Source organism: Sinocyclocheilus rhinocerous, unplaced genomic scaffold (assembly GCF_001515625.1).
Source record: "Sinocyclocheilus rhinocerous isolate Xijiao unplaced genomic scaffold, SAMN03320098_v1.1 scaffold57, whole genome shotgun sequence".
In the NCBI taxonomy this organism is placed as follows: domain Eukaryota; kingdom Metazoa; phylum Chordata; class Actinopteri; order Cypriniformes; family Cyprinidae; genus Sinocyclocheilus; species Sinocyclocheilus rhinocerous.
In genome coordinates, this window is record NW_015652130.1 from 149,804 (window position 1) to 175,838 (window position 26,035).

General features: G+C 37.2%; 2 protein-coding genes across 4 annotated transcripts in view; both read left to right on the forward strand.

Annotated features, from left to right (window-relative positions):
- The window catches only part of LOC107713472 (caM kinase-like vesicle-associated protein), a 21,417-nt gene extending 17,257 nt beyond the window's left edge, over positions 1-4,160 (forward strand). Inside the window, exons 2-6 of the mRNA XM_016518986.1 lie at positions 279-388; positions 587-718; positions 952-1,026; positions 1,557-1,719; positions 2,228-4,160. Coding sequence (XP_016374472.1) covers positions 294-388; positions 587-718; positions 952-1,026; positions 1,557-1,719; positions 2,228-2,491 — 729 coding nt within the window. The 5' untranslated portion in view covers positions 279-293 and the 3' untranslated portion in view covers positions 2,492-4,160. The remainder of the gene's footprint in view (positions 1-278; positions 389-586; positions 719-951; positions 1,027-1,556; positions 1,720-2,227) is intronic.
- Positions 4,161-5,285: 1,125 nt separating this feature from the next.
- Positions 5,286-26,035, forward strand: rbm6 (RNA binding motif protein 6). Of its 3 annotated transcripts, none has more exons than XM_016519018.1 (24): positions 5,286-5,351; positions 6,339-6,448; positions 7,836-8,167; positions 8,933-10,143; positions 10,498-10,587; positions 10,733-10,802; positions 12,555-12,628; positions 16,626-16,697; positions 16,781-17,069; positions 17,165-17,322; positions 17,425-17,525; positions 17,687-17,750; positions 18,066-18,153; positions 18,242-18,306; positions 18,417-18,540; positions 21,144-21,241; positions 21,336-21,620; positions 21,715-21,861; positions 22,784-22,855; positions 23,070-23,306; positions 23,606-23,680; positions 25,439-25,515; positions 25,616-25,667; positions 25,759-26,035. In XM_016519018.1, exons 2-24 carry the CDS (start codon positions 6,402-6,404, stop codon positions 25,849-25,851), a joined length of 3,921 nt encoding a protein of 1,306 aa, XP_016374504.1. In that variant the 5' UTR covers positions 5,286-5,351; positions 6,339-6,401; the 3' UTR covers positions 25,852-26,035. The 3 variants fall into 3 exon arrangements, with proteins under 3 accessions (XP_016374504.1, XP_016374503.1, XP_016374502.1); XM_016519017.1 differs by lacking the exon at positions 5,286-5,351 and adding an exon at positions 5,635-5,680; XM_016519016.1 differs by lacking the exons at positions 5,286-5,351; positions 6,339-6,448 and adding an exon at positions 6,989-7,094.

Sequence of the window (26,035 nt, forward strand, 5' to 3'; positions counted from 1 at the left end):
CCATGTATACGTTATTTAGAATGGTTGCTAAGAGTATTTTGGTGTGGTTTTTTTTATTACTGGCACAAATTTTATTCTGGTCCCTAGATATAGCTTGGGTCCCTCCTTTAATATAAATCTGTCAGCAACCAAACAAAAATCATAAGCTCAGTTGCTTAGAGAATTAATAGCACCCCTCTCCTCAATAAATGTCATGGTTTGAGATGTCCATATCATCCATTTCCATAACATGACTTTTGAAGGACCATTAAATATCTTTTTTTGTGTTTGCTTTCTAGGGTATAGGAGCAGCCATGCCATTTGGCTGTTTGACTCTGGGAGAGAAGAAGGACTACAACAGTCCTTCAGAGGTCACCGATAAGTATGACCTGGGACAGGTAGTGAAATCGTGAGTGCCAATCTATGGTTATGGCTACCTTTTGTTTTGCTCTTGTTTATAGTAGTCTTTTTGTGCAAAATATATGCTCCTAAATTTTCTAATTTTAATATATACTTTTTTTCTACGTGTAAATTAGATTCTAAATCCCAGATTTTCGATGTTGACTGAACAGCACTGTATATGTGTTTTTATCGTCTTCATTAACAGGGAGGAGTTTTGTGAAATCTTCAGGGCAAAGGACAAGAACACACTGAAAATGTACACCTGTAAAAAGTTCCTGAAGAAAGATGGAAGAAAAGTACGAAAAGCAGCCAAAAACGAGATCCTCATCTTGAAAATGTACGTTTTCCGTGCAGGTTATTTATACGATCCACATTTTAGCAAAGAAAGGTGCTTGCAGATGGTGCTCAGTGTTGAAATTTGTTTAACAAGAGTAGCAGAATGCAGTCGACTCTTTACCATGCAAATGATTTTATTTTTGCAAATAGTCATGATTTCTTTTCACTTTCTACTCTGCTTCCTTTCACAGTGTCACAGTTTCTCTCTTGCTTTCTCTCTGTCTCTCCCCGCAGGGTGAAGCATCATAACATCCTCCAGCTGGTAGATGTCTTTGAGACGAGAAAAGAGTACTTCCTCTTTCTGGAGCTGTAAGTGCTTTGAGATTTTCGTATGTGAGAGTGAATAAGAAAGTACAAGACTGTGAATGGATACTTTTTGCATTTATTGTGTTAAGATTTAAAATTGAATCAAAATAAAAATCCTGTTATTATTTACACACCCTTAGTTGTTTCTTTTTTTCTTCAAGATGGATAGGGATGTGGAATATAGAATATACTATTTTGCCTGTAATAAAGTGGATTATTTATTTATTGAGATTGGGTTGTAGTGGAGACAATATTTTTTTATTCTTCTGTATCTTTATCCTGTTAATATTGGAGAAGTCCAGTCAACAGATTAGGCAAATAAAAAAAGTACATTAAAAAATTCAGTGGCTACTGGGGTTTTCAAGCTGCAAATGATTTGAATTTTTTTTTACGTAAAGATGCATTTGCATGTGCTTCTTGATCATTTCTTTCTATAAACTAAAAAGATTTTTGTACAGTCATTATATTACAAGGACAATTTTGACTCTCACATGAATATTTGGCTTGACTGTCTTTCATGTTTTTTACTTCAGGGCCACAGGAAGGGAGGTGTTCGACTGGATCTTAGACCAGGGCTACTACTCAGAACGTGACACCAGCAATGTGATCCGGCAGGTGCTTGAGGCTGTGGCTTACCTGCACTCTTTTCACATCGTTCACAGAAACCTAAAGGTGACTTGGGGCCAGAGGCGGACAGTAACTAAGTACATTTACTTGAGTATTGTACTTAAGTACACTTTTTGAGTATCTGTACTTTACTTTTTATTAATATAAATATACTGATATAATTATAATATATTAGTGTCAATGATGTAAAACTAGTTATACAATAATAATAATATAGAAATAATACGGATAATGAATTAAAAACACACCCCTTTCTTCATTCCTGAATTACATTAAAAAAAAAAAAATTACTATAAAAAATGTGTAAAATATTTTTAAAATAATGATTAATATAAATCTAAATATTAAATCGGCTTGAGTGGAGCCTCAAGCCATTTTTTTAAACATTACAAAATCTTTCTACTGTAACCTCATTTGTGCCAAATTTCAATAAGTTGTGGACTAAAATGTATTCATTTATTAATCATTTAAATTCATCATTTAAAAAAACCAAACATTTTTTGAATAATTAAAAAATATATGTATTATTTTTAGTTAAACGTATTACATTAAAATATTATTATTATTTGTTATCCAGAAAGCTGTTCGTGTGACCACCATGATGAAGAGACTCAGGGCTCCAGATCAGAGTGACTCTGGAGCCTCTAGTCCTGCAATGGGAGCCTCTGGAGGACCTGTTACCCCCAGCACCACCCCTGTTCCCCTGGCTGCCACACCAATGCCTCCCCGCACCACCCTGGATCACCCTGAGGCCCAGACGCAGGAGGCCTCGGCTCCAACACGGTGTAATGGAGAGATACTGACATCCCAGCAGCGTAGTGAGGAGACTAGGGAGGAATAGAATGGCGGATGACATTCGGGCAAATATAGTGGCAAATAGAGCAGCACCTACACACTACATATAAATTCATATAGAAATCTAATGGTGGAGCAAAGTTCAATTGTGTTTAAAAGCTTGATCACCATTTCATTTGTGCAAAATGCTGTAATCTAGGAAGACTTTAAAAAGTAAATCCCAGTCCCATAGTAGTTTTATCTGTATTTTCTTAAATAGCTTTATCAAAGAAATATTATTTGTTATTCTGAAGTAATACTCCGTCATTTAATTTCCATGGTTAATTCAAACCAATTTAAAAAATCCTCATCAAACCTTTGCTACCATCTTTTTAAGGGTATTATACTAAATAAGATCCATTACCCGGATGAAGCTTATTAATTTAGTTCTTAGATTTACTTTAAAACATTTCATTAAAAGTTTATGTGGTTCAAATATTTTCAGTTGTATTTATTGCATACCTAAAAATTGCAAGTGGCAAACTGATATTTTCTTTTTTTTTCCACATTGCATTTAAAAAACAATACAACCTCAAAATATGAATCTTAAAGCCATTAAATAAGATAATTAACAAACACAAACAAACAAACAAAAGGACAATTAACACATCAGAATATTATATGTCTGCATAAAAAGAATGGTTGGACTTTAATGTAGAATTTCATGTATCCAGAAGAGCCCAGCTGCTGAATTACAATTCATATTAATATTTTGTGTCATAATATTGGCTAACCAGCAACTAAAACGGCTGCTGTACTTCATTGATGTACAAGTCATTATGTTTTTGTCAATACTATCATCATATCAATATAATATTACTCAATGTTTTTGTACTGCTGAATCATGTTTCTTTTTCTTTTGCTGTACAATCTTACAAGAAATTATGTAGCTCTTTTTATTCAATCTGTCCTTATATCCTCATTCTAATGAGCACTGCATTTTATATAGAATACATCTGTTTTCATTAAGTCTGATACGTTGAGGCCTAAGGGTTTCCAAATGTTCTGTTGATGTGCAGTACAAACAAAGCAATATGAATATTGCTGTAATACTGTGAAACTGCTATACAGGTGATAAGATGTTCCTGCCATATTTCATACAGGTAGCCAAGCAATTTGCTCTCGATGGTTGTTTGCGTATTCGATCTTATAGCTGTATATAATGTTCAGTTATTGTATTCTGCCTAAAACCTAGACCTTATTTTTACTGTCCATGTGGAGAGAGAGGAATCAAAATGTCCTTGAACTGCAAATCCTGCTGTAGCTCATGTCCATTATGGCATAGTTATTTGTTGTTTATTGTTTGTTTGAATTGATTGTCTTTGGCATGGTCACATGTTTATTTTTAAGCATTTGCTAAATATACTCCCCATTGTATATAGCTTCACTGAGTTTTATCTGGTAGTATTATCTCAGTAATGTAAAAGGAACTATACAGACGTGCATTTTGACCTCTGTGTGCATTAGTTTGACCTCAACTGAAAACCATAATTTTTTCCTGTTTTAGCCTGTGTTTTCCTCTTTATGCACTGACGGCAGGCTCTGTAAACACTGAAATATATTTTCTGAGAAAAGTTTTCATAGAAGACAGAGCAGAAAAAACAAGTGATTGTGCAAATTCAGAGTAAAATGTGTGATTCATCATTTTCATGTATCAGCTCAGCCTAATGTGTTTGTCACTGTTTGTGGCTTCTGTATTTTGTTACTCGATATGCAGAATAAATGTTTTTTGGACAGTGTATGTTTCCATGGTGTTTCTTATTTCTGGTCTAGTACTAAATTTAAACAACATTTTAACATTTAAACAAGTCCTTATCTATATGCCCCCTGAAGAACTGCAATTGCTATATTGTTTACAGTGACTGTGTATTGGCTTAACGCATTATGGCTGCAGTAAAAATCCATATTACATGTAATACTTTTATTTATAATACATTTATAATATTTTTGGCAGAGATTTTAATTACATTTAGTCTTTAATATGGTAACTTAACTAATTTTTGTTTACTGAATTGTAAAACTTCAACTCCCATAAGCCCTCGTTCACCGGAAACGGAGTATGTACTTTTCCGACTCTTCTTGTCGGGAAACCCAGAAAAGAACCTGCGAACAGATCTCTACAATCTAGGTGAGACGTCTTAAAACGGCTTTACAGACATTAAATTGGAGGAATATGCCTCTGTTATTTGTAGCGTTTTGTAAAATCAAGATTAACAAAAAAACGTTGTTTACTTCGTCCATTGATATTGGGAAAATGTCTTGATTGAAAGCTAAAGTTAGCACGTTAGCCTTCTTTTATGAGGGCAGGTTTATGAGATGAATAAAGCAATACCTTGCCTTCTTGTTAATAAATATCTGAGTACTCAAAAAAGTAGTTGGAAATGATTATCATGTGTATCACTTTCACACAACGGTGTATTTGACATGTAGTTTGATTTCATCACATTTATATACTGACTAGCCAAACGCAAACGTATTGTGTTAGCATGATGCTTTAACAACGTAACTTACTTGCTTTTCAGTCTGAAACTGTTAGTTCCAATGTTGTGACATTATATTAAACGATTTCATTAGCCCTCATCGTGTCGTTATGCAAATATGAAATAGCAGTTCATTTGATTGCGTTTAAGTTAACGTACCTCTATAACCTGTAATGGTTAATGATATGTGTAATGGCTTCGAAATATTTTTTTCGAATAAGGCTTTAAAAAAGTTTAGCGACGTTACATTAGAACAGATAAATTATTACTGAATTGTACAACTTCAACTCCCATAAGCCCTCATTCACCGGAAACGGAGTATACTTTTCCGACTCTTCTTGTCGGGAAACCCAGAAAAGAACCTGCGAACAGATCTCTACAATCTAGGTGAGACGTCTTAAAACGGCTTTACAGACATTAAATTGGAGGAATATGCCTCTGTTATTTGTAGCGTTTTGTAAAATCAAGATTAACAAAAAAACGTTGTTTACTTCGTCCATTGATATTGGGAAAATGTCTTGATTGAAAGCTAAAGTTAGCACGTTAGCCTTCTTTTATGAGGGCAGGTTTATGAGATGAATAAAGCAATACCTTGCCTTCTTGTTAATAAATATCTGAGTACTCAAAAAAGTAGTTGGAAATGATTATCATGTGTATCACTTTCACACAACGGTGAAACCCAGAAAAGAACCTGCGAACAGATCTCTACAAGCTAGGTGAGACGTCTTAAAACGGCTTTACAGACATTAAATTGGAGGAATATGCCACTGTTATTTGTAGCGTTTTGTAAAATCAAGATTAACAAAAAAACGTTGTTTACTTCGTCCATTGATATTGGGAAAATGTCTTGATTGAAAGCTAAAGTTAGCACGTTAGCCTTCTTTTATGAGGGCAGGTTTATGAGATGAATAAAGCAATACCTTGCCTTCTTGTTAATAAATATCTGAGTACTCAAAAAAGTAGTTGGAAATGATTATCATGTGTATCACTTTCACACAACGGTGTATTTGACATGTAGTTTGATTTCATCACATTTATATACTGACTCTAGCCAAACGCAAACGTATTGTGTTAGCATGATGCTTTAACAACGTAACTTACTTGCTTTTCAGTCTGAAACTGTTAGTTCCAATGTTGTGACATTATATTAAACGATTTCATTAGCCCTCATCGTGTCGTTATGCAAATATGAAATAGCAGTTCATTTGATTGCGTTTAAGTTAACGTACCTCTATAAATAATAATGGTTAATGATATGTGTAATGGCTTCGAAATATTTTTTTCGAATAAGGCTTTAAAAAAGTTTAGCGACGTTACATTAGAACAGATAAATTAATTGATCTTTAATGATAAGGTATTTATTTATTTCTCAAGTGGAACGACGTTCTGCACTCGAAACTCGTGCTAAGGGAGAGTTTTTAAGGAGAGGAGGGAACGATGTGGAACGGTTCAAGACCTGGACCACGAGGAGGAATGCCCTTTCGGTAAGAGGTCTTAAAGTAAAAGCTAAAGTTAGCACGTTAGCCTTCTTTTATGAGGGCAGGTTTATGAGATGAATAAAGCAATACCTTGCCTTCTTGTTAATAAATATCTGAGTACTCAAAAAAGTAGTTGGAAATGATTATCATGTGTATCACTTTAACACAACGGTGTATTTGACATGTAGTTTGATTTCATCACATTTATATACTGACTAGCCAAACGCAAACGTATTGTGTTAGCATGATGCTTTAACAACGTAACTTACTTGCTTTTCAGTCTGAAACTGTTAGTTCCAATGTTGTGACATTATATTAAACGATTTCATTAGCCCTCATCGTGTCGTTATGCAAATATGAAATAGCAGTTCATTTGATTGCGTTTAAGTTAACGTACCTCTATAACCTGTAATGGTTAATGATATGTGTAATGGCTTCGAAATATTTTTTTCGAATAAGGCTTTAAAAAAGTTTAGCGACGTTACATTAGAACAGATAAATTAATTGATCTTTAATGATAAGGTATTTATTTATTTCTCAAGTGGAACGACGTTCTGCACTCGAAACTCGTGCTAAGGGAGAGTTTTTAAGGAGAGGAGGGAACGATGTGGAACGGTTCAAGACCTGGACCACGAGGAGGAATGCCCTTTCGGTAAGAGGTCTTAAAGTACATTTCTAAGACTACATTCTTCATCAGACACATAGAATATGTCATCATTGTACTGTGTTCCTAAGGGTCTCTTATTTAGAGTGCTGTCATACTGTGGGACATGCAACCTAACGTTTCTGTCAGAACTTCGTCAAAAATAGATCATATAGCTCAAATTAATCGTACCTGTCATCCTGCCTGTCAGTGTGCATTTCACATAAAAAAATAAACAATTTAGCAGATTCTTGTGTGTTCCAGGATGTAATAAGAATACATTTACAAAGAAGTGTAAAATGTATACACAATTATAATTGATGTAATATATTTTATGTATACTGGTCCCAAAACATATTTAAACATTTTAAAACCACAGTAATCTGTGTGGATATAGTGGATATACTAGTAGACAAAATATCAAACCAAGTGACTTTTATTTTCAAGAAATATATCTCAAGCACATTTTTCAAGCAAAATGTCTTGCAGAAGCACTTTATTAGGTTTTATTTTAAAACTTGCAATGAACCTTTGGATAGTCTGGGCCGCGAAGGATGCATTCGTTTTATCTTTTGTGACCCACATTTCGAGGCTGCATTTGAAAGAGTAACCAACTTTGTCACGCTGCTGTGACACATTCTTGGAATGTAGTCTTCGAAGGATGCAGCCTCTGAATTGGGACACAGCTTGTATGTTTTTCAAAAGTAAATAGATTGCTCATTTGCAGTAATGCTTCTGATTTCATTGCAGTGGGGAACCTCGTGGAGGCATGTTTGAAGGCAGAGATGGCCCAAGACCTGACTTCAGAGGTCAGGATGGCATGAATATGGACAGGTCACCCATGGATATGAGGCGGTTCGACTGCCCACCTGATATGAGAGGACGAGACATGGGTCTTCATGACAGAGGAAGAGAGCCTCCCCGAGATTTTTTCAGACCTGGAGATGAAATGGACATGAATTTTCAAAGGCGCTTTGAAATGGATCAGAGAAACAACCTTCAGAATTCTCCATGTTTTATGGGTCAGTCTAGGCCATCAATGGATATGGGTGGCAGAGATATGCAGAGTGGTAATATGAGAGGTCCAGAAATTGATGTAATATATTTTATGTGTACTGGTCCCAAAACATATTTAAACATTTTAAAACCACAGTAATCTGTGTGGATATACTAGTAGACAAAATATCAAACCAAGTGACTTTTATTTTCAAGAAATATATCTCAAGCACATTTTTCAAGCAAAATGTCTTGCAGAAGCACTTTATTAGGTTTTATTTTAAAACTTGCAATGAACCTTTGGATAGTCTGGGCCGCGAAGGATGCATTCGTTTTATCTTTTGTGACCCACATTTCGAGGCTGCATTTGAAAGAGTAACCAACTTTGTCACGCTGCTGTGACACATTCTTGGAATGTAGTCTTCGAAGGATGCAGCCTCTGAATTGGGACACAGCTTGTATGTTTTTCAAAAGTAAATAGATTGCTCATTTGCAGTAATGCTTCTGATTTCATTGCAGTGGGGAACCTCGTGGAGGCATGTTTGAAGGCAGAGATGGCCCAAGACCTGACTTCAGAGGTCAGGATGGCATGAATATGGACAGGTCACCCATGGATATGAGGCGGTTCGACTGCCCACCTGATATGAGAGGACGAGACATGGGTCTTCATGACAGAGGAAGAGAGCCTCCCCGAGATTTTTTCAGACCTGGAGATGAAATGGACATGAATTTTCAAAGGCGCTTTGAAATGGATCAGAGAAACAACCTTCAGAATTCTCCATGTTTTATGGGTCAGTCTAGGCCATCAATGGATATGGGTGGCAGAGATATGCAGAGTGGTAATATGAGAGGTCCAGATGATGGATTCATGAATATGAGGGAGAGGGAGAGATTCCAGATGGATATGCCTGGGCTTCCTCCCATGGACATCAGAAGGAGACTTGCCATGGTGGCAATGGGTGGAAATGGAGATCTTGGGGATATGAGAGACAGGGAGAGGCCACGGATGGGAGGCATTGATGGGTTCAACATGGACATGCCTCCCAGAGACAGACCAGTGATGGATTTTGACAGACGAGGTGTCACCCCTCCACTTAATCCAAGAGGAAGGTTTGAATCTGATATGGATCTGAGAAACCGCATGGGGTCCTCCAATGATTTTAGAGACCAGCCTGCTCAGATGTTTCGAGACAATGAAGGCGTCCCTATGGATATCAGAGCAAGACCTGATATGCCTTTAGGTCGTGGTGGCCCAGAACCCATGATCAGACCCGACGAGATGACCCTCAGAGACAGAGAATTCCCAGACCCGATGGACAGTCCAATGGGCTTCAGAGGGAGAGAAAGTGAAACGCTCTCAGACGAGTGGCGCAAACATGGCATGAGAGACCGAGAATCTCTTCCACCGATGATGGGCAGAACGCCACCACTTTTCCAGAGAGAGCTGCAAGACAAGTTCTTCTCTAACCGTGGAAAAGATGTAGACTTTGGAGAACGTCCCCAGTTCAAAGACAGAGACCGAGACGGGTTTCTGGAAAAAGACGGCACAGGCTTTAATCGATCAGAAAGAGACTCCAAACACCAAAACTGGGAGAAAAATATTCCTAGTGATTTTCCAGGCAGAGATCCAACTCAGAAGCCCCCTCTTCTTCCACTGGATCCTCCTCTAAATGCCCAAAGTAGAGATGGAGATAAACCCTGGCCTGGTGACAAAGATGAAAAGCCTGAAAGAACTGCACCTGCAGGAAGTAGACCACCATATTTCCAAGACAAGAACCAGCCAAATCAAGAGCATCATTTCGCAAGTGATCGAGTGCCCTTTAAGGGTTCCAGTGACATGGCTTTAGATCAGGGACCACAGAGAGAGAGCTTGGTGTCTGGGCCAAAGGAACCCCAGAGTAACAGAGGTGAGCGACAGGATCAGGATTATAGAGACATTGATTATCGCACCAGCTCAGGGCACAAATACGACTACAATCTTGGGGATCTTCAAGGACCTGAGAAAGACGTGAAGGAATCCAAACTTGGTCCAACTCAACGACCAGATGACTCTGGTTCTCAGGTTAGATTTTGTCTTTTGATTTTGTTTGATGGAAAGCGCGAAAGTTTCTTTTCCAACTACAAAATCATTCTGATTATATAAATGTATTATGTAAATAGAATAAGTTGATTTTTTTTTCTTTTGCTTTTTTATCAGCTTGATTTTTTCTTTATCCTCAGTGTGAACAAAAAAAAAAAAACTTTTTTCAGGTGGGATGGTAATCCATCTAAAAGTTAATATAACATTTCTTTTCACAGCTCATATAATTGCTTATGGACTTGTACATAAAACGTAATGTACATTTAAACGCGCTAGTGCAGATTGTCTTGTGAATTATCTGAATATTTAAACTCTACTGTGAATTTTGAAATAAAGGACCAGGATTACAGGAGTGCAAGTGTCCAGGATCAAGTCTCAAAAACCATTGCCATCTCTGGAATTCCTAAAACTGCCACAATGCAACAGGTAAATGAGATGTAATTATTCAGACTTTGATTATTTTCATACTTATAGAAAAATGGTTCTTTCTTGGTGTTCTAAAAACAACATCATCAGTTACCTGAATGATTGCCAAAGTAAGTTTGACTTCAGTTAGTTCTTTCTTTCATAGATTCTGGATGCTTTCGCAGTCCGTGATGGTGTGCCAATGCAGGGCATGAAAATAAAGGATGTTGTGCCAGGTGAGATTTTGTTCGCTGTAAACAATGATGACCGATTCGCAACCACATTTCGCTATTCGCTCTCCGAATCTTGCGCTCACTGTCTCTTTTACATCGATTGTACTTGCTGCATCTGAGTTGCTTTTGCAAACATGCTACAGGATCTCTTGTTGTCCCCTTTCCCCATGTTCTTGTGCGGGAGGTTGAATTTTCTCTGAGCAGCTTCCATCTTTAAGGTGGCATGTGTTTAGAGGGAATTTTGGAATTTCTTAAACGCGGTTCCCTTTATAAATAAGCCATTAACTGTCGAAACACAAATACCAACTGCCACTACTTTGTGATGATGTGAAGTGTTGCTGCAAAATATTCCTCTCTGGGTTCATCTGATAAAGGTTTCAGCATTTTTTTCTTTTTTATATGCCAAAATTGTTTATTTTCTTCACAAAGGACAGTATCAAATAAGCTAATATGCTGTTCGGTGTTCCCTGGAAAAACATGAAAATATCAGGAAAGGTTTTTAAAAATGTTTTTAAATTAAAGGGGTCATATGATGCGATTTCAATTTTTCCTTTCTCTTTGGAGTGTTACAAGCTCTTGGTGCATAAAGAAGATCTGTAAAGTTGCAAAGACTAAAGTCTCAAATCCAAAGAGATAGTCTTTATAAAAGTTAAGAGTCAACCACGCCTACCTAAAACGGCTCGTTCTAACACACCCCACATACCTACGTCACTATCTGGGAAGAGTTGCATAACGCCGCCCAAATAGTGACGTAGGTATGTGGGGGCGTGTTAGAACGAGCCGTTTTAGGTAGGTGTGGCTGACTCTTAACTTTTATAAAGAATATCTCTTTGGATTTGAGACTTTAGTCTTTGCAAGCATCACAGTATGGTGAGGGGCGTAACATTTCCGTCACACGCTTGAGGAATTCGTCCAATCACAACGCACTGGATAGCTGGCCAATCAGAGCACACCTCGCTTTTCAGACCGATGAGCTTTGTGTGTTTCAGAAAGGCGGGGCATAGAGGAGAAACAATAATGTACAGTATGTGGAAAATAATGTGTTTTTTGAACCTTAAACCACATAAACACATTACATTTCACCAAATACACAAAGTAATGTTCTTTTTAGCAGCATCATATGACCCCTTTAATAAAATAATTATTTGCCAATGACTCAAGTCATAGAAAATATAAAATTTTAAATTGTATTTAATTGTATTTAATTACAATATTATTTAATTCTTAAAAGCATCTATAAATTTGCAGTGAAGAGAGCAACTTTTTCAGTTTTAGTTGTTTTATTGTTCCGCTTAATCAAATTAATCCAATTAATAACTTTTTTGTTTTATTGTTCTTTTTTTTTAATTGTTCAGACTGTTGCAAGTTTGTTGGAAAATAAATGTGGGTCTTCTATGATGTGTTTTAGATGTTAGATGTGATTAGACTTATAATTTACTAGAAACTCAGTTGCTGTAGTGTTATTTCAAGCTCTCTGTTACATTTTTGTTCTCTCTCTACTGTTATTATTTTTATTTCTTAATTTTTATAGATGTATATCTTGGCTTTAGAATCAGTTACTCTGATTCTTCACAACTGACTTCAAACAATTAAATAATGAAATAAAATGTGCCCGACAAGCAAAAGACATCCTGTATGAATTCACTTTGTGATATGTCTCGTGAAACGAAACACTGCTTTTTTTCTCTTGAAAATTCTCCTATTTACCTGCAATAACTAACACAAACCCATCTGTATTTCAAATGCTGTTCCCAGGTTACAGCTACGATACGGCCTATGTGGAGTTTTTAAACCTCGAGGATGCTGTCCACTTCATGGAGTCCAACCAGGTGGCCCATCCTCGTCTACAACGGCTCTGTCTGCTAACAGGAAGAAGGCTTGGGCCTGGGGAGGGGGAGGTGGCTGGGCTCTGGGTGGGAATGGGGTAGATAGGACATGAGACTTTCAAGGGAACATTTTTCCCACTTATATTAATCATGACCAATTAAAACACGCCACTTAGTTTGCAACATTAGCTTTCAGGCATAACAAGTGAGCGTAGTGACAAGGGGTGCACTATTCTTTGATGACTGTCATAGGTGTGTTAGCTGAGTGATTGAACTTGAGTGAACCTTTACATTTCACTTTTTTCGACTTCTTATACAGAATGGATAGTTTTATGAATAGATACATGGCATACTGAATTTGGAATTGGATTTGCATCTATGCAACAAGTTGTGCAACCTGTTTCTTCAACTCTTAGGTGGTAGTACTCCAGACCATTGATATTTAATTCTTTGTTTTCAACAGTATAATCTTTTATTTCCCTCATTTGACCATCTGGAGGTTATGCTCTTACGGTCACTTTTTACTTGCTCCCACTGGCATATTCTGAAGAGGTACTGAAGCAAAACTAAGCATTCTTCTTTGGCCTCCTTTATTGTCTTACTTTAAAGTGATTCAGCATTGGATTTTCATAATTTCTGTGGTGACTGAAATGCTATATGTAGCTTCCTTTTGTTGATATTCATATTTTGCTGACTTGGAAGGAAAGAGGTAGTTGCTGTTTTCCCCTATTTGAATTTCCGATGAACAGGTTGTTAAACGGTTGTAAGTAAAGCTTTATGCTGTTATGCCTACAGCACAGTATCATCCTCGTGCTGTGTCAACACTTATTCCTTATCCTTTGACCTTATGGAATTACAGTTCCAGAACTGTGCTCTTTGGTTCTGCTTGCAGTCTGTGAAGTTTTTTTATTCTTCTTTCCGTGGATTGTGATTTAATTATCTTGAGTTTGGGTGTCTTATCTCTTCCAGCACAACAAACTCGTTCTTTCCATTCCTGCTTACTTCATCTTGACCGACTTCGTGATTGTTGTGTATCTGGATGTCTGAGAGATCCATGCTGATGTTTATTTGGAAAAATCCAGACTTGGAAAATCAGAGCTTGTTTGTACTAATAGTATTTTGACATTTCTAATGAAACTTGCACTATAAATGTAAGGCGAGTAAGGCAACTAGAGGTTTGCTTGGATTTGTGTTGAGCCATTGGCTGTTGTGCTGAAACTTGAATACCCTGTGGGTTGTATTGGTTGTAACAGCATATATTTCTCCCTCGTTTTTGTTAAATGTCTAACAAAGTACCTTTCAGAAAAGAATCTTGCTCAGGGTTCTTCCTTCATCCGAAACCACAGTTCCCTGCTCGCCAACTAGCAGGATAACTTACCTTGTTTTGTGTACTTGGTGAGACACTTAAAAACAAATTTCTACAAGTAACTGCGGCAGTGACGGTGGGTAAGAAGTATGGCTGCACGATTAATCGAATCCGGTAGTCATGTGCATCTTGTCAGTAAAGCCGGTTCTGTAATCAGCAGTAAATCTCCATCACATGCTTTCAGATGGAGCAGCATTTACTACACACGATATTATTGCGCGATTATGAAATCGAAGAAATTGTTCGCGATAATGACAGCTGTTGGCGTAGCTTCTCAGTGAACCATGGCTCTGTGTAGTAAATGCTTCTCTATCTGAAAGCATGTGAAAATACCACATTTAATAACATGTTTTTACTCCAAACTCACTTCATAACGTCAGTCGAGTGTTGAAATAAATCCTTCTGAGATGATGTGGCTTCTTACACAGAATAAGGCAATAACATATTTCATAGTATTCTAAGCAGTGATAAAGGCTATGCATTATAAATATACTTTATTATAATAAGAAGAACTCAGATAAACCATATATTGTCGTAGTCTTGTGTTTATTAGTCACGTTGAATCAATGAAAGCAGTTAAATCTTCTGTTTATTCAGCTACCATTATAGGCATTTCCTGGATTTCTTCTGTGGGGTGTATTTGGAGTTTCTCTGGCCTTCGGATGGAGATTTACTGCTGATCACAAAACCGTGCTTCACTGACAAGATGCGCATGACAATCGCAGCTTCTGCCTAATCGCGATTTCATTTCGATTTATCGTGCAGCCCTAGTAAGAAGTCATAAAATTCTGATCACATTACACTGTTAGGCCATTTACCTAGAATGTCCTTTCAACCTAAAAGCTGAAGCTCTTTTACCACAGTTGTCCATAAGCAGTACTTTTCTTTGATCGGGCATGAACTGGATTTTTCACAGTGGGCCAGTCAATATATGGTCTGTCTTTTGAAACCCTTTTTATAAACAACATAAATATATGTGAAGTAAAATGAGAAAAGCTTAATGTCCTAGCATAGAAAGAATGTCACTTAGGCCTGGGCGATAAAACTGTATCGATATTTATCGACGGTACACCTTCTTCGATAACGATAGAAAAAATGTTCGATATAGGCACGTGCTATGAGTGTTGCAGACAGCACACACAAACACGAGCACATGCTGAATTGAGTGCTGTGCCTGCCTGTGATGAGGAGATTGTGAATAAAGAATGAATATTAGTCGAATTTAAAATAAACATTTGCATTTGAATGTTAGGAGTGCGTCAGGGAGCGTCATCAGTGGCGTGCGAGATGTGGTGATGATGATGTAAGTGACGTTGTTTCATTTTAATGTTTTGTTAGTCTAGCCCACAAGACGTTGCTGCGTTAATTATTCAGAATATTAGAGATATATTGTAGCTCAATGCGGAGAAGATCTTGATTAGGTTAAAACCGAAACCAAGCCATTCACACAGAACGCATATTCAGCACATTTTTAGACGGACAAATGACTGCTGCACTCGCGTCTCACACAAGAGATGTATAGAAAGCCATGCAAAGTTAAAACAGTTTAAACTTTTCGAAAATGCGTCATGAATTTGTGGAGGTTTATTCCTTTTCGCTGCGTCTCATGTTTTTAAATGCAATCTGTGTGAATGGCACTTCGGCTCTTTGGATTAAGCAATGCATAAATACATGATGCTGTTTTGTTCATAATTGTTTATGCAATTTACGAAATTATATTTGATTTTTATGAGTTAATTTAGACGTAATGCACGTTTTTTTATAGACAGATATTTCCTTGCGTTGACAATTTAAATGTGCGGCATTATTTTGCTCATTGCGCCCTCCTGTGGCCTCAGGATGTCAAAAGTTTCCTTAAGACTTATTTAAATTTGCATATAAAACATTAGAAATTAGATATTTGTTTAATTTTTATTTTGTGTGTGATTGTTAAAACAAAAAATATTTGTTGTTTGTCTCAATAAATTGGGTTAATTTAAAAATACAGTGGTTAAATTAAAAAAAAAATTATATTGCTCTGTTTAAAAAAAGGTTATAAAAAATATCAATAATTATCAATACCGAACGATATGAAACATTATATCGTTGATAAATTTTTTAGCTATATCGCCCAGCCCTAATGTCACTGCTGTTTTGACTGTCCACCCCATTTTGAAAGTGAATTGTGAAATTTTCCAAGGCTGCATAGTCTTCTCACTTGAAAGAAGCCAGACTTTATTGCCTTTATTCATCCTGTTACGGATGAATGTGCAGTTACTTGTGCGATGAATATGCTTCTACTATGTACTTTGACATTACTAGTTATATTTTTCAGTTATATTTTCAGGTTAGCATTCAAATTAAGGCGGTAGTACATAAATTGCAGCCATATAACCACTGCAAGATTTACTACACTTAAAAGATTTTACTCCCATTTTCACACAGTAATGTGTGTATTAAAAAGGCAGATGAAAAAAAAAAACGCAAATGTAATCCAAACCTGGGCATAAGTAAAGCCCAGATCAAACCTGCCTGTGTTTATGCCCTCAGACGGGCAAATGGGAAATACCTTTTCTTTTTTGTTGTTAGGTTGGGTTGGCTTTTTGGAAAGTTGTCAGTCACTTAGCACTGAGAGACTGTTGTCTTGTTTTCTAGGGATCTGTTAAGGTTGGTGACAAGACTGCTCTGCTCAAATATATCCAGCCTGACAAAAATATGAAAGAACAGGTGAGATTCCTCTTTGGTAGAGCTTGACATGTATCTGTCTCTGTTAGTGTGATTGACATACTTAAATGTAATTTGGATTGCAGCATCATGAACCACCAGCTAAAGCCGCTCCAGCCAGCGATGACAATTTGTTACCAAATCCAGTCCTGCCACTGAATATAAAGGAGGAAACCGATGCCAAGCCTGTGCAGGATCCTGCCTCTCAAGGTGTGTGGCAAAGAAACTCCAACTTGACTCCTGAAGCATGGCAACAGCAAGTGGACCAACAGCTACAACAGCAGGAGGTAGAGCAACAATCGGAAGAATGGACCAATCAGAGAGCATCTCGCCAAAACTTGCAGCACTCCGATCCGGTCTTCAAAGAGAGCAAGAGTAAGTGATGTCAACTGTGAATACATATTCTGAAAGAAAACAAATGAACAAAAGTAGGTGGCAGATTGTTCTTAAGTTTCATGTCTTATTTTTAGCAATGATTATCAAGAACATTTTGCCTACCACCACCGTGGAGACCATTCTGCAAGCACTCGATACATTTGCGTACCTGGATGAGCGCAATGTACGTCTGGTCAAAGGGAAGTCACCTGGATCCAAATGCTTCTGCTTTGTCGATATGGATTCACATGAGGTATTGTACAGATTTCTCATTCTAACTACAATATAATGTCTCAAAATGGTCCACTGTGTTCCTTGATGCATTCATAATGATACTACTCACTTTTATATACAGCATGTGACGCGATTGGTGGAGCTGCTCACCAAACCCCGCCCTATCATGATTGATGGGGTTAGAGTTTATGCTGAAGTTGCCAAACCTTTGAAAAACCAAAAGTAAGTCTCATTTTGTTGGGATATATCATGTAAGTAATAAAAGAATATTACATGTATATTCTAGTTTCAGTTCTTAGAGGAAACATTTCATAAGTCCTAAGAAGAAATTTCAACTGTGGTTGTTATTTGAGCTTTAAAGGTAATTCTTGTTTTCACTGCAGCTATAGGAGGGAAAATGATAAGTCAAACACTTCTCTCTTGGGTTTCCCTCCAGATGTTATGATGGTAGGTCATTTCAATGCATGACATACATTGTTACTAAAACTTTCAGACAGCTAGACAATGTTTTTAAGGTACATTTTATAAGGGTGAGCTTCCTTTATCTTGAAACCGCATTTTAAAAATGTAGTGCTCATTGCGTGAGATGCAGAAAAACAACAACAACAACAAAAATATCAAGATGGTTAAAATTCACTTCCATCTAGCATATATTTACGTGGAACAGTGTTTAAAAAATATCCCAGTTGAACGCAAGAGCATGTTTTGTGTGAACAGTCCATATCTTGTATTAAACTTTTCATATATAATTTTTTTTTCTAGCAACAACAACATCAGTATCAGCAGCCACAGCAACAATTTTATCCTCAGCCTTCTCATACAACTATGGGTGTTGCACCTTCCATGCAAGGTATTTGGTTTTAATTTATTTGATTATGGTATTGAAATTGATTGTAGCATAATACATTCTTTTTTGTGTTCTGTGGGACTTCGTGCAGATGACCCAATGGGAGCAGATGCCACCTTGTCATCAGCTGTAATGCCGACTTCAAGCTTAACACAGGTGATTGTCTTTTTATACTAGCACAAAGGCACATTTTTTACAACGTGGCCAGTTGTAGCCAGGAGAGACATTGGTTTTTGGACTGTAATTGACTGTCTGGCTGTGTGCAGGGTGTGATATATTCTGAGACAACGGCAATGGCGCAGTCAGTCCAGACAACTGAGCACCAGACTGCAGCTTTATCTGACACTGATCTTCCAGGAGCTGCGGAGTCCATTGACGGCTACAGCTACGGTACGCCACTGTTCAGTTAAAGTTTAAAGGGTATTCTTTTTGTTATATTTATTTATATTGACAGTAGTGCTGGGCGGTATACCGGTTCATACTGAATACCGGTGTTTATTTTTGTTATGATATGAATTTTTAAAATACCGCAATACCGGTGTATGTCGCTTAAACAACGTTCGGAACGCGACACTGTTTGAAAGGGGTCCCTTTTCACTATTGCACTGTGGTGAGGGAACAGCTGTATGTGTTACTAAGCGTGGAAGTTTCGAAACTGAAGCTCTAGAACTAATAGAATGTGATGACACAGAAGAACTCATCCACAATATCCACATTGACCGCCACAAATATCCACCACCCCCTGCCATCAGATCCCGCGTCTCACAAACACACAAGCGTGACTTTAGCACTAGATTTAGCAACTTTCATACCCTTTTAGCGACTTTTTTTCCATAGAATATTCATACTGACAAACCTAGCGACTTTTTTGGATAAACCTTAGCTATGGTTCAGTTGGAAGATTTCGCCAGTGCTGTCCCACGAACGCGAGGTCTGACTTTCCCGGAGAAGAGTCACCTCTCTCGGCATCTGTTCTGTGCAGTGAGCGGCAGAGAAGCAACGCATTCAGTTGCTGCAGTATTTCCTCTCTCAATCAGTAGAAAATATGGTTAACACCCGGTATCTTCTACCAGAGGAAAGCAGTTCATACTGTAAATACAAGAAATGAGTCTGATCACCAAGAATCCTCTCTAGCTGATTGAGAGTGCATGCCTCATATAAATCTTGAAGGTTAAAATGTTTGTCATGCCCAACAATTCTCCATGCTGTCAATAATAGGTGCATCAACTTAGATTTAAACTGTGCTGACAGGTTACCAAACCATACTGTGATACCATACCTAACAATACTTTCTAAAACAGCTTTCTAAAACAGCAACATAAGATTCTTGTTTAAGATTCTTGTTTCTTAAGATTCTCCATAGAGATGTAACCTATGTATGAAATACAATCTCTGTTGTAGACGAGTGCAAACCCATTCGATGTGTTTTTTCCATGTAAGTGAACTAAGTAAACACCCAAATACTTAGAGGTCTGTGACTGGATAATATGATGATCATGTATAACCACTTGACGATGGTCACCTATACATTTTGCGTCAAATACAATCTCTTCCATTTTCATTGTATTTATTATTAGCTAATTTTTATCACAGCAGTCAACAAACTGACTTATGACTGGTAAATAGTGCTAATATTGTCATGCACATAGAGTAAACTTAGTATGGCTGTGTATATTTAAATATCTGAATATTTAAAAATGTAATTTTGTGAATGCCTACTTAAGCATTAATTTGTAAAAAAAAAAAAAAAAAATGAAAAAAGAATGGGTGATTAACAAATGAGGTTGAGTCGTGTTAAAACAGAGCTGAAATCAATAAACAGTAACCGAGCATAAGCTTTAGGATCTTCTAGATGCTTCAAAATCAAGTGCATAATGCTGTTAATAGTAGGGCTGTGTGATATGGACAAAAAAAAACTATCGCGATTTCTTTGATCAATTTTGCGAATTCGCTTTTAATCACGATTTTGACACACACAGACATGCTTTACAGTCATAAATGCATTCAGAGCCCTAGTTAATAGCATATTCAGTTTTTCTCCCTTGTCTATAGGTGAACTGTAAGGGGTCTAGATTACTAGCGACCTCTGCTTTTAACATAGATACAACACCCTTTTCAAAACTAATCACAGATGTTAATGCAACCAGTCTAAAATCATTATTCTCTAAAGGCCTAGCTATCTTAGGAACAGGTATAATCAATGTTCTTTTCCACAAACTGGGAACAATACCTGAATCCAAAGATTGTTGAAATATAGGAAGCCAAGCTGGAGTCAATTCATCTGCACAACACTTAACAATATAGGGAGAAATTCCATCCGGGCCTGCCGATTTCTTTGAACAGATATGTTTAAAATAGGAATTAATCTGTTTCGGATGAATCAATAACTTATCTTTGATGATATCTGGAGAAAAATCCCTTACACCAATACTATTCTCAATGTTCTCACAAACTGGGAACAATACCTGAAGCCAAAGATTGTTGAAATATAGGAAGCCAAGCTGGAGTCAGTTCATCTGCACAACACTTAACAATATGGGGAGAAATTCCATCTGGGCCTGCCGATTTCTTTGAACAAATATGTTTAAAATAGAAGTTAATCCGATTCGGATCAATTTAATAACTTATCTTTAATAATATCTGAAAAAGACAGATTACACCAATACTATTCTGAAATATGCCCACGCTTCTCAAATCTTAGATAAGTCATTTAAATCATTCACTTTCTGTAAGTCATCAAGAATAGAAACAGTATTTCTGAAAGACTGCATATTAGTCCAATATATATAATATCCAGTCCAATATATCAGCATTAAAAAAGCAACTAGAAAAAGTAAAACGTAATAGAGAAAAGCGCAACAAGTTAAAATGGTTAAAAGAGTTAAGAATGTCAGCAGCAACAAGTGTCCGTGTCACCAGCAGTGCAGCGCCACCGGAAGCAGACACCTTTCATCATAGTAACTGGTCTGATAATCGTACTCTTGTTACTGCAGGATCTGAGGCTCCAGATTTGTCAGCCTTCCTTTACGATGCTACATCAGGATTTTACTATGACCCTCAGACTACCCTGTACTATGATCCCAACTCAAGGGTGTGTAGAGAAAATTGCCTTTTGATTCTCCTGAATGTTTAATATGAATGAAATACAATATACAATGACTAAATGTTTATTTTTGCTTGTGTAGTATTTCTATGATGCTCAGAATCAGCAGTACCTGTACTGGGACAGTGCCTCAAAGACCTACATCCCAGTCCAGAGCTCTTCTACTGATGTTCAGGAGCCGACCCCTGAAGTTGCTGTCCCTGTGGCAACAACTGCTGAGGTTATAGCTACCCCCATCACAGAGGAGGAAGTGAAGGCCGTTCCAGAGACTGTGCCGGAGGTGCAGGTGGAAGAGGAGCCTGCCCCACGTGCAGAAAAGAAAGAGAAGGAAAAGGAGGAGAAGCCGAGAAGTTTAGCAGCTTTTAAGGTTTTAATATCACTTAATTTGCATTACATTAAGTTTTTTATTAAAAACAAGCATTGTGTTAGATCTGTGTTGTAATTTTGGATCTGATCATCAGATAATGAAAGACATGGAGCGATGGGCGAAAATCCAGAACAGGCAGAAAGAAACTGTTCGATCTCCTTCACCTCTTTTCAAGTCTGGAGGAGACGACCAAAGACCTTCAAAAGCTGCTGATGCAGCCTTTGCCATCTTTGAAAGGAAGGTCAGATCACTCTTTTTTTTTTTTTTTTTTTACCCCCTTCTCCCAACCTGATTCATCAAGTTTCTCTCCTGTCTATATTGCTCATAATCAGAATTAGGAATTTAAACAAACCCCACACCTTACATATTAATAACTTCAGTGCACACTCTTTGTGATTTTGACATGAACACTGAAAATCGGGCAGTTCGTTGAAGAGAGGTGTGTTATTAATTTAAGCAATCAGATTTTTGTTTTGTAAATGCTAAACCAGACAAAAATCAATATACTTGAATTTAAGGAAGGATGGGCCATATTGAGAGACCAAAATTACTTTTGACTTGTTCCATCTTACAAACCACTCACACCTGGCAACCATTTATAACACCCTAAGATTGTGGCATCAAGTTTTGTTTGTATGGTTTCTTCAGAACATATCAAAATCTAGTGTTATTTTATTATCCTTCCCACAGATAATAATCATTACCCGTCACTTAGACAGATAGGGTTGCATGTGTCATGCTCTATTTTTAATCCATCAGCAAAATATTGTAATGCTTGGTATTTTTAGTCATATGTGTTTTGTGGGTTACAATGTCCCATAAATTATTTAGTTGGACTACATATGAAATCTCTAATTTCTCTCTCCAAACCTTACTCGTGTCCCTCCCCTCATATATTTTCACTGACACACATTAAACTTTATATTTAGTTTTTCCTAATTTCTAATCTCTATTAGCATGCTTGACTTCGGAATTGTCTGTAAAGTAAGGGAAATGCAACAGGCCAGATATAACATGTTTTTAAAATTCAGTACGTTTAACACAGAGTCAGATCTTACCCATCTGTCATAGGTCTATAACAGCCTACTAAACTTTAGCGATGATCTTTCTTTTAAATGTTTTAATGTCTGTTATTATTTCATACTGTTCCTTTATTCATATAGGCCACCGGTGCAGATGAATTATTCAAGAAGCCTCTTGCTCCACCAAAACAAAAAGAGGAAAAATCATCAAAGGTGAGAGTTTACAGTCTTATTAACAACACACACACATTAACGTGCACTCAAATACACTTCAGTCTCAGTTTTCCCAAACAGCTGAAAGGGCACACACATCACCTTGACCCTGATTGATGTAGGTTATTTGATAACCCACACTAAAGCAGATTTACAGTGAGTGTCATTGTAGATCAAAGCAAAACTCCCCTCTCTCCCTCTTGTGTGTTGGCAGCGGCCCATGGGCTCTCTTGGAATGTTGGCGGCTGACTATGGGGCAGGCAGCGACGAGGAGGAAGAAGAGAAACACGAGAAGCAGGAAGCCGCAGGGCCCGCAAAGAGTCAGCCACAGGCGGACGAGAAGGAAGACAAGTTGACAGATTGGAAGAAGATGGCATGTCTTCTGTGCAGGAGGCAGTTCCCTAATAAAGACGCTCTGATCCGCCACCAGCAGCTCTCAGACCTGCATAAGGTACCAGATCTCTAAATGAAACTTTTATGATCTATCAGGACTGTGGACTTAATGCAAGGTGTCAGAAATCAGTTATTAAAACTGTATAAAGAAATGTTGTTATTCTTATTATATGTATTATTATTATTATTAATTTTAATATTTGTGTGTGTAAGTGTAGTCTTTATATAAATACATTTTGATCAGTTTTTTTTTTTTTTATAAGTATATAAATTATATAATTGACTAAACTGGATTGTTTAGAAATTTGTGGGTCAGGTTTTGACCTTCCCTTAATTTTATTTTTATCTTTATTTTAGCAAAATATGGAGATTCACCTAAAAATCAAAAGGTCGAAGAGAGAACTTGAGGCTCTAGAAAACCAGGAAAAAGAGGTATTTTTTTTATTTTATTAATTATGTACTGTACTCAGCATAAACAAGTGCCAACCCCTCTGGAAAAATACATTTTTTTTAAAGGAGACATATTATGCCCCTTTTTACAATATGTAATATAAGTGTCTGGTGTCCCCAGAATGTGTCTGTGAAGTTTCAGCTCAAAATACTCCACAGATCATTTATTACATCATTTTGAAAATGCCTATTTTGAGTGGAAGCAGAAACACGCTGTTTTTCGGGCCTGGCTCTTTAAATGCAAATGAGCTGCTGCTCCCCGCCCCCTTTTCCAGAATAGAACTGCACCATTACAGCTGGGACCTGCTAAAAACATCTGTTTTGGTTCAAATTATCATGTTTATCGCGCTGAAATCATGCAGTTTAAACCATATTAGTTTAAACTTCTGATATACGTTTTCTGGGCGCACACATCTGAAGCACACGTACAGAAAACGGCTGTCACAGCATGTGAGTACTAAACTAAGTTCTCATTAGCACGTTTAACAAGTTTACGTTAAAAACAGTGGGTGAAAACTTACAGATTAAGGGGTGGTAATATTATAATGAGATCCCTTTGCCACGTCACCAAGGGAGCGAAATCAGACGTGCTCGTTTTCTCAGACGCTTGCAGAAAAAGGCTTACCAAAACAAAGTTACTGGGTTAATCTTTTTCACGTTTCCTTGGTTGGTAGATGCACCGGGGGCCTGAGTATAGCACTTAAAACCTGTAAAAGTCAGATTTTCATGATATGTCACCTTTATTGATCCCTAAAATAAATTGTGGAGAGATGGCAAAAATGGGTTTTAAAAAAAGGGTTGCAGAAATGAGTACACCCTTGATTAAAGTATAGTACTATAGTACTGTAATGAAGAGAGGGTTGCATCTTCAGTTTAAAGTTTTTGTATTATATAAGAACTTCACAAGCTCCAAACTTCACTGTGGGAACCAGGCACTTCTCACTATATTGTTCCTCTAGAAGCACCATAACATTTTGGATGCTGTTAGATCCAAAATGATTGAACTGGTCTCATGAGACCAGATTATGGATTCCCAGAAGTCTATATTTTGTAAATATGGGCCTTGGAAAAAGCTAAATGAGTTTGTGCTTTGGCTACAGTAGGTAATGTCCGAGATGAAACAGTCACTTATTTCATAGCTTTTGCCAGCTCTGAGACATGGCTTTTTTTTTTTTGTTCTTTTACTAGCAAAATATCACTCATCATGAAATGAAAGCTTCAAGTGAAGTGTGTAATTATTTCAGGGACATTGTCACTCTTTTGTGCAAAGAAATTAATCTCCTGAAAATTCTCTCCCAAATGGTTCCACTATTGTCAGCATTATACCTGAGATAGATTTAGTGGGCTATGTAACACCAGATATTTTTTTAGTTTTACTTTGTAACTTTTAGGAGGGTGCATTTTTGCAAGACAACACCATCACTTTGATAAGAAAACAATCTTTCACATGTCTCTTTAGTAAATGACTTGCTGAAACATGCACAGACCGCTAATATGTCTTCTAAGTAAAGATTAATTGCTAAATTTGTCAAGTTTTAGAGGGGCTGTACTCATTTATGCTAAGTACTGTATTTCTTCTTAGCTAGACTATCTATCTAGTTATTTCTAGTAGCAACATTTTGCTTACAGGTCAGCATGTGCTTTAAACATTATACTTGATTTCAAACATATTCTCCATTGTTTTCTCACAGTAGTCTGAAATGAAATGATTCACTCTCATTTTGAACCCCTGTTCTTTAGATGAAAATAAAACAGTCGAACGGTTCACCTGAAACAAAAAGAAGAAAGTCACAAAACACATGGGCCGGCAGCTCAAGGTTTGTGATTTTCTGAATCCTAATACATTTCATTTACACTTGGCACTGATATTGAACCGTCATATCTTAAATGTGGCATGTTGTGTTGTTGTTGTTGCAGGGACAGTCATAAAGGCAGCGAGAGACCAGGTTTGGGTTTAGAAACTACTGAGGTGAGTCTATTCCGCAACAGGATGTTCTGAGCTGCAGCAGCTGAGGGGCATTGGTTTCATTTTTTTCTCTTTCTTTTGTTTCTTACCAAAGCGGAAGAAGAAGGAACCCGTCGTCTGGAATCATGCCACGTACAAACAGGCAGTTCGGAAGGCCATGTTTGCACGTTTCAATGAGCTGGACTGAAAGTGAAATGAATGAACAAAAAGGGAATTTGTGAATATACATGCATAAACACACACACACACGGTGTTGTGTGGTCCGTTGGCAGCTCATTCCAGGCTTTAATCTGTGAACTGATACAAAATTCCTGGAGAAGCTTATTGTGACTAACCCCTCATTTTGTGGATATGGTGATGTGTGACTGTAT

What these genes read in the sequence shown, in the direction of transcription:
- rbm6 (XM_016519018.1), top strand. Translation starts at nt 6,402, where the DNA reads ATGTGGAACGGTTCAAGACCTGGACCACGAGGAGGAATGCCCTTTCG. An exon ending in TCGATATGGATTCACATGAG is followed by an intron (nt 17,323 to 17,424) that starts GTATTGTACAGA and finishes TTTTATATACAG; the next exon opens with CATGTGACGCGATTGGTGGA. An exon ending in GAAGTTTAGCAGCTTTTAAG is followed by an intron (nt 21,621 to 21,714) that starts GTTTTAATATCA and finishes TCTGATCATCAG; the next exon opens with ATAATGAAAGACATGGAGCG.